The following is an 8,680-nucleotide window of genomic DNA, read 5'->3' as shown; positions in this document are numbered from 1 at the left end:
AAACCCAAAGCCTTCCACACACTAAACAAATACTCTATTATTGATCCACATACCCAGCAGACACAAATTTTGAAACTCTGCTCATTGAAATATAAGAAAATGTGTTTCTATTAATGGAAACATAAAATTGTGTTAGTAAAATATAGAAACCATAAAATAAAATCAAAGAAGTTTTTGTGGTTTTTTGAGTCAGGGTCTCACTTTGTAACCAGGATATTTTGAAATTTATTCTTTAGCCCAGACTGGCCTCCACACACAACACTTCTGCTGTAACTGCCTGAGTACTAGGACTACAGGTATGAATGGCCATGCTTCCTTCAAAAAGAAATTTCTGGGAAAATAAATGTTAAAGAAAATTTAAAACTAAAACTCCTGAGACTTAATAGCAAATTAGCATGCTTTAAAAGAACTCACGAGTTTATATAGTGATCAAATAAAATGAAAAGACAAACAGAAGGAATCAGTAGAAATTATCTGATCTAGTAGACAAATTTTTTAAGATTTTAAATATCATTAAATTGGTGGCATAATAACAGAAGATGTTAACATACATGTAGTTAGAGAAATTCCAAAAATATTTAAGATATGATAGCAAAAATGTTTTTGAAATTTATTGGGATGTAATGTAGGGATAGTTTGAAGATATTTGCAAATGAAACTACATTTAGATATGAAAGACCCCCAGAGACCCCAAGAGTTTGGAGCCTGTCAGGGGGGAAGGCCCTTGCCCCCAAGAGACGAGACCGGACCACTGGATGCAAGTGCAAGAGGTTATTTATTATTTACACACAGGTACCTATGGACGCCCCAGTCTTTTGAGAGACTGAGAGAGCGTGCCTGATTAAAGCATATGCAGTTTATATAAGGTTGGTGTAGCAAGAAGCAGGCTTACAGAAGCAGAAGCATGGTTACAGGGAATTCATTGTTTCATCTAAATGTAGCAGTTGTAGTTAACCAAGGACAGTTGGTTATTCGGGTTGGGCACAAAGAATACAAAGAATTCAGTTATGACTATCTCAGCATACTGGACACTGTCTTGCTGACCTTGCTTTAGTCCAAGCTGCAGACCACAGATATCTGGTTGGCGTTGGATGAGAGCAGCACCTGGTTCCCTCCTGTACTTTTTTCATAACTTGACCTTGGCAAATTAGCAAGAGCAATTTAAACAGGCAATAAGCATAGTGGGGGTCTTTTATTCCCCCCTTTTTCTATTAAATGAATAAAACCTTTTATTCACTGTTGTTCAGTTTCTAATTGTTTTAGTCTCTGATATTGTTGGGTCAAAACTAAGGCTTGAATTACTGACAAGCGTTTCTTCATGAACTGTATTAGCCTGTTCAGAATGCAGGGACCAAAGGTGAGAATCAAAAGGAATATAATTAGCGGTCCCGTGATGGTGGATATCAGGGTTGTAAACCAAGGGGAGCGATTATAAAGTTTTTCAAACCATCCTTGTTGGGCCTCAAATTCTTTTTGTCTCTTCTCCAACCGATCCCGTAGTTTGTCTAGGGTCTCAGTCACAACTCCTGTTTTGTCCACATAAAAACAACATTCCTCTTTGAGGGCAGCACATATGCCCCCTTCCTTTAAAAATAGGAGGTCAAGTCCCCTCCGGTTTTGGAGAACTACCTCAGATAAGGAGACTAGGGAGTCTTTGAGATCTCTAATGGATCTTTCTATTGCCTTTAGGTCTGCAGTCATAGCAGTATGAAGAGACTCATATTGGCTGACTCGACTCAAGGCTGCTGCTCCTGTGCCTATTCCTGCTGTTATTCCAGCCCCTAGAAAAAGGGCCAGGGTTATACTGACAGGCTCTCTCCTGTACCTATGTTTGTTCTCAAAGAATTTATAAACAGTTTCAGAAGTATGATAGATTATACGAGGGTATAATTCAACCAGAACACAATAATCAGAAGGATTATTCAGGATTTGTGCTGAAATGCAAGGAGTCAGTCCAGTGCTACATGCCCAGTAGGTTCCATTGGGAGCTGAAAGAAAATAATTACCAGGGGTAATTGGCAGTGTCTGATTACATAGCTTTTGGTGGGTCTTGGGTATTGTGCCTAGGCAGAGCCCCTGTCCTGTGACTTCAGGGAGAGTCAAACTAAGACCTGGTGAGTCCAAGCATTGTTGAGGGGGACTGGTATGGTTTAAAAATTTTTCATTAATAGCTATACCTTCATAATAGGGGGGGGTTGGAAGGAGACAGAGCCAACAGTCTTTGGCCTGATCAGGGCGTGTAGCATTGAGGGCCGTGTAAGCCCCTTTAATTAATTTTAATAGTCTATCCCCGGTACCTGGGATTGAGAATAAGTGGGTGTTGTTAGGGAGAGTTGGCTGTGGCCTGGAGGGAAGTTTTTGGTCTGTAAGCACAGAGTTTGGCCCTATGGCTTGTGGGTCAGGATCTCTAATTTTTAGGCGAATTTTAAAGACAACTCCTTTATCCAGGCCTGGCAGATACCATCTTAGCCCCCAAGTCTTCCCTTGTGTCCAAACCGCATAGTCCTTTTTCCCATGGATGGTGAAGTCAATTCTCAAAGGGAGACAACGGGCTGACTCACAGACCCAACCTCCCACATTGATGGGAGGGTGGCAGCTTTTCCTGCCCAAGGGGGGGGGGGCGGAGTGTAATTTCGGCGCACTGTTATTAGATCCCAGGACGAGCTGGGCTTCCAATAGGCACTCCCGGTGGTCTCACATCCCCAATTTTTACAAAAGTATTCCTGATGCCCCCCACATCCTGACCCCCTGGTTTGACTCAGCTGAGGACAGACATAGAAGTCTGATTGGGCTAGAAAACATCGGGTCTGGGGGTTGCTACATCCTATCCATCCGTCTTCTGTTCTAGGCATGTCCTTTTGAAGGGAGTCTGCACCATAAGTGGGGATGTCCCAAGTGTCCAGTCCAGCAGCTAGTTGGCAAAAGTCAGGGGTGAGGCTAGGCCACCAGGTGCCAGGTAGATTAAGGCCAGAGGTTGACCAGACGACCTCACCAGTTTGGGAAATCACTTGCCAGGTTAAGAGCGGGGGGGGGGGGGCATGGGGAGATCCCGCTTCAGAAGCATTTAAACCTATGTACAAAAGCATGCTTGCTAATGTTGGGAACGTAAAAGTCTTATCTTTAAGGGGTTTTGAGAGCGTTGAACTTTCCATGTTGTTTTAGATGGTGCCTGGTCCTGGGTCCGATGTTCTGGTTGTGCGGTCTTCACGTGGGATGCGTGGATCCAGGCAGCAATCCCGTCCACCTTCAGGGCGGTGGGAGTTGTCAGGAGCACAGTGTAGGGGCCCTTCCAGCGGGGCTCTAAGTTCTTAGTCTGATGTCTCCGAACCCAGACGGAATCGCCAATCTGGAAAGAGTGGGGCTGACAAGAGGTTCTTTGTTCCTCCTGGTATGCGGCCGCCAGAGGTTTCCAGACCTCTTCTTGGACTATCTGTAAGGCTCGTAGATGTGCCTGCATGGAGGGGGGTGTTTGCAAAATCAGAAATGTCAGCATCAAAGAATGATACAGCTGGCGGTGGACTGCCATATAGGATTTCAAAGGGAGTTAGGCCATGAGGGCCTGGAGTGTTTCTGGCCCGATAGAGGGCCAGAGGTAGGAGTTGCACCCAGTCCTTAGAGCCAGTTTCAAGCGTTAATTTGGATAAAGCCTCCTTAATAGTTCTATTCATCCTTTCTACCTGTCCTGAACTCTGGGGTCTGTAAGCACAATGTAATTTCCAATTTATCCCCAGCAACCTGGCCACCAGCTGACTTACCTGGGAGACGAAGGCAGGCCCATTGTCTGATCCTATTACCTGTGGCATCCCATATCTGGGAAAGATTTCTTCCAATAGTTTCTTGGTGACCATTTTTGCAGTCTCATGTTTGGTAGGAAACGCTTCCATCCATCCTGAAAAGGTGTCTATAAAAACCAGTAAATATTTATAACCATATATTCCAGGTTTGACTTCAGTAAAGTCTATTTCCCAATGGACACCAGGCCTATGGCCACGAAGCCGGGTTCCAGGATCCAGTTTGGTTTTTCCTTGGTTAATCTGGGCACAGGCCATACAGTTAGCAGTTACTTGTTCCAGTAATAAATTCCGATTGGGAAGGTAAGTTCCAATTTCTTGTTTATCTAGCAAAGTTTTCATCTTTTTGGCACTCAAATGAGTCAGCTTATGGAGGTGGTCTATTAACATTTTTGCCATTTTTATAGGCAGTATAGTCTTTCCTTGGTAGACCCAGCATTGTCGATTGGGGTCATAATCTGCACCTAGTTTCTGAACAATGTCCAAATCCGTTTCATCATAGTCCCAATCTGGAGTCTTAGCTGTTTCCTTTTCAGTCAATATGCTTATAGTCAATAGTTGGGGGCCTAAGGCTGCTTGTTTGGCTGCTTCATCAGCCAGGCGATTTCCTTTTGCCTCCAGGCTTTCCCCCTTTTGATGTCCAGGGCAATGCATTATGCTCAATTTCTTAGGAAGGAACAGGGCCTTTAATAATGTCAAGATTTCATTTTTATTTTTGATTTCTTTGCCTTCTGATGTTAAAAGGCCCCTTCTCCGATAAATTTCTCCATGGACATGGGCAGTGGCAAAGGCATACCGGCTATCAGTGTACACATTAAGCTTCTTACCTGCTGCCATCTGGAGAGCCTGAGTCAGAGCAATGAGTTCAGCTCGCTGAGCAGAGGTGCCTCCGGGGAGTGCAGTGGCCCATATGACCTCTGAGGCATTCGTCACTGCAGCCCCTGCCCGTCTCTCACCATTTAGCAAGTAGCTGCTGCCGTCCGTGAACCAGGTGTAGTCTGCATCTTTCAAGGGCTGATCGGACAGATCAGGCCGTGTTCCATGCATCTCTGCAAGTATCTGCTGACAGTCATGGGACACTGGTCCCTCTGGCAGCGGTAACAAGGTGGCTGGGTTCAGGGTTACTATTGGCCCAAACTGAACCCTGTCTACATTCAGGAGCAGGGATTGATAGTGAGTTAGACGGGCGTTAGATAGCCATCTATCTGGTGGCTGACGGATGAGGGACTCAACTGCGTGTGGTGCCAGTATGGTCATTGGCTGTCCCAGAGTCAATTTGGTGGCGTCCTTCATTAGAACTGCAATCGCTGCCACCATCCGGAGACATGGAGGCCATCCTGATGCAACTGGGTCTAATTTCTTAGACAAGTAGGCAATGGGCCGTCTCCAGGGTCCTAACTTTTGGGTTAAGACTCCTTTTGCATAGCCCTGTTTTTCATCAACAAAGAGTTCAAAAGGCTTGGTGACATCTGGCAAGCCCAGGGCTGGTGAGGACAGCAGGGCCTGTTTGATAGCATCAAAAGCCTGCTGTTGTTCCTCAGTCCATTTAAAAGGTGTGTCTTGCTTGGTTAGTGGGTAAAGGGGGGCTGCTATTTCTGCGAACCCCAGAATCCAGAGTCTACAGAAGCCTGCAGTCCCCAAAAATTCCCTAAGTTGGCGTTGGTTTTGGGGAATGGGTATACGAGATATAGTTTCTTTGCGGGCAGGTGTCAACCATCTTTGCCCATCCATTAGCTTGTATCCCAAATAGGTGACTTCCTGTCTACATATTTGAGCCTTTTTGCAGAGGCTCGATATCCCAGGTTCCCCAGTGTTCGTAATAGGGCCCCAGTACCTGTTGTGCAGTCCTGTTCAGTGGTGGCTGCAAGGAGGAGGTCATCCACGTATTGCAGCAGGATCAGAGATGGATGCTTGATCCGGAAATCTGCCAGGTCTTGGTGAAGGGCCTCGTCAAAGAGAGTGGGGCTATTCTTGAACCCCTGGGGTAGGCGTGTCCAGGTCAATTGCCCTGAAATGCCCAGTTCTGGATCCTTCCATTCAAAAGCAAATAAAGACTGGCTCTGGGGGCTCAGCCTCAGGCAGAAGAAAGCATCTTTCAAGTCCAGGACAGTGTACCAGGGATGAGTAGGAGGCAGGGTGCTTAGTAGGTTATAGGGATTTGGCACCGTGGGGTGAATGTCCTCCACTCGCTTATTGACTTCCCTAAGATCTTGGACTGGCCTGTAATCCCCGGTTCCTGGCTTCTTTACAGGCAGAAGTGGAGTGTTCCATGGAGATCGGCAGGGGATCAAGATCCCCTGGTCTAATAGTCTCTTAATGTGAGGCTTGATTCCTTGATATGCCTCATTTGACATGGGATACTGTTTAATTGAGACAGGGGTGGCTGTTGCCTTCAGGAGAATTATTAGGGGTGGCTGTTGTATGGCCAGTCCCATGCCTCCTGTTTCTGCCCAGGCCAGGGGGTATTGTTTTAACCATAAGTCCATTCCTTCCTGCTATTCAGGAGGCTTTTCAAAAAGTCTATATTCATTTTCCAATTGTAAAGTTAATATTTGAAGTGGAGCCCCTTGTGGGCCAGAGACTTTAGCTCCTGATCCTTCAAAATGGATCTGGGCTTTTAATTTAGTCAGTAGATCTCGACCCAGTAATGGATATGGACAGTCCGGTACATGCAAAAAGGAATGTGAGACTTTACCTGATGCGAGATGAACTTTTCTCTCCGTGGTCCATCGGTATTGTTTTCCTCCGGTGGCTCCTTGTACCCAAGCTGTTTTGGTACTCAATGGCCCATTCGTTTCAGTGAGAACTGAATGTTGGGCTCCAGTGTCCACCAAGAAGGTGACTGGCTGCCCCCCGACTCTTAAGGTTAGCCTGGGCTCAGGGGGGGGGCTCCTGGCCCCGACTGCCCTAGTCTTCATCTAGGGCTAGAAGCTGAGTTGGTCTTGGGAGTCCGTCTCCACGCCTCTGAGTTTTAGGTCTCTTAGGGCAATCTTTGACCCAATGGCCTTTTTCTTTGCAGTAGGCACACTGGTCTCGATCTACCCTGGGCCTCCTTCCTTCTCCCTTTCTTTCCTGACTTCCTGCACTATGATTATTCTGAGCTACAGTGGCCAGAATTTTGTTTAATTCTTTCCGGTTTCTACGATCCCTCTCTTCTAGTTCCTTTTTTAACTTGTCCTCTCTTTCCTCCTGCAACTTTCTAAGTCTTTCTTCTTTTTCCTCAGGTGTTTCTCTCTTATTAAAGATCTTTTCTGCTTCCTTTACCAGATCCTGCAGGCTATAATCTTGTAAATTATCTAATCTCTGCAACTTAGTCCTAATATCTGGAGCCGACTGCCAAATGAAAGCCATAGAAACATCGCCCCTTTGCTCGTTACTATCAGGATCAAAGGGTGTATACATACGGTAGGCTTCCTTTAGCCTCTCCAAAAATGCAGTCGGAGTTTCCTCTGGTCCCTGGGTTATCTGTCTTACCTGAGCCAAATTCGTGGGACGGCGTCCAGCGCCGCGGAGGCCCGCTATGAGTAACTGGCGATAAAGGCGCAGGTGTCCCCTACCTGCAGCAGTATTGAAGTCCCAGTCAGGACGATTTAGGGGAAAAGCTTCCTCAATTTCATTAGGCAACTGAGTGGGTCTCCCATCATCTCCTAAGACGTTCTTTCGCGCCTCCAGGAAGACACGTTGTTTTTCTTCTGAGGTTAGAAGGACCTGCAAAAGCTGTTGGCAGTCATCCCAAGTGGGTTGATGGGTTATTAGGATGGATTCAATTAGATTAGAGAGAGCTACAGGGTCTTTGGAGAAGGAGGGGTTGTTAGATTTCCAATTATAGAGGTCGGACGCCGAGAAAGGCCAGTATTGAAATTGGCCTCCTGGTCCAGCAGTCTGGCGCAGGGGAAAGGCTCGGGAGGTTCCTTCTGTGGCTGTCTCCCTTCGACCACGGAGTCTGCCAGCTACTGGGGAGTCTGCAGTAGTCTCTTCTTGTCTGTAGTCCAGGGCAGGAGTGGTACTGGTACTGTCTGGTTTGTCCGGACCCCTATGCCGGGCATCACCGCCACCTACAGTGCCCTGGGTAGGGGGCTGATAAGGGGGGGTGATTCCGTCTTCTGAAAGTAAATCTATAAGATCAGACTCATCAGCAGGAAGAATAGATTTGGAGTGAGGGGTTTTCTCTTTCTTGAGGACAGGATATAATTGAGATTTGGCAGGTGCCTGAGAGGGAACGAGTGGTACAGAAGAAGGCAAAGGGGGAGCAGTGGGTCCCTGTGAAAGTGGGGCCACATCAGTCTTGGGGAGAGATTTGGAAGGGGGTTTGGGGGTGACAAAGGGAGCCACCCAAGAGGGTGGGTCAGAGGCCAGATTTTCCCAGGTGACAATATAGGCCACCTTGTCAGGGCGTCCGTGGGGCCCGGCATCGAAGACTCGTTCCTTCACCTGCAAGATAATACCAAGGTCGAAAGTCCCATCACGGGGCCAGCCGACGTTAAATGTCGGCCATTCAGAAGCACAGAGGTTTTGCCATCTCTTTTTCTTTATGTCCATTGACTGGTTGTGCGCTCGGCCCTGGACTTCGCTCCAGTGACCTAGGGTCAGACTCAAAGGGGTAGTTACAGATTGTCCCATGTCTTTTTCAAAATAAAGAAGCAAATAAATAGACAAGGCAAACAGAACACACAGACAGCCGGCACAGAGACACGCTGCGCGACTCGGCGTAAAACCGAAACCAGATACTGAGTTGGAGGCACAGAGGGTCTTAAGCCCCCTCTGGCCCCTCCAAAACCACGAATCCCCGGGACTCGTTGTGGGCCCCGAAAAATCGGGCACCCCAGATCCCTGAGACGTCTCCCAGGGTGGCGGGTGGAAGTCCGAGCTCGTCAGCTCCTTCTCAAGCC

At 47.1% G+C, this 8,680-nt stretch overlaps 1 protein-coding gene across 1 annotated transcript; it reads right to left on the bottom strand.

Moving 5' to 3' along the window:
* Nucleotides 1–3,091: 3,091 nt before the first annotated feature.
* LOC127234351 (uncharacterized) lies at nucleotides 3,092–8,411 on the bottom strand. Its single transcript, XM_051201240.1, is given in 4 exon segments — nucleotides 3,092–3,481; nucleotides 3,483–5,575; nucleotides 5,578–6,679; nucleotides 6,681–8,411. Coding segments are annotated over 4 exon segments (5,316 nt in total).
* Between the last annotated feature and the right edge of the window lie 269 nt (nucleotides 8,412–8,680).

The sequence above is a fragment of the Phodopus roborovskii genome, unplaced genomic scaffold, assembly GCF_943737965.1.
Source record: "Phodopus roborovskii unplaced genomic scaffold, PHOROB, whole genome shotgun sequence".
NCBI lineage: Eukaryota > Metazoa > Chordata > Mammalia > Rodentia > Cricetidae > Phodopus > Phodopus roborovskii.
This window is presented reverse-complemented; position numbering and strand designations above follow the sequence as displayed.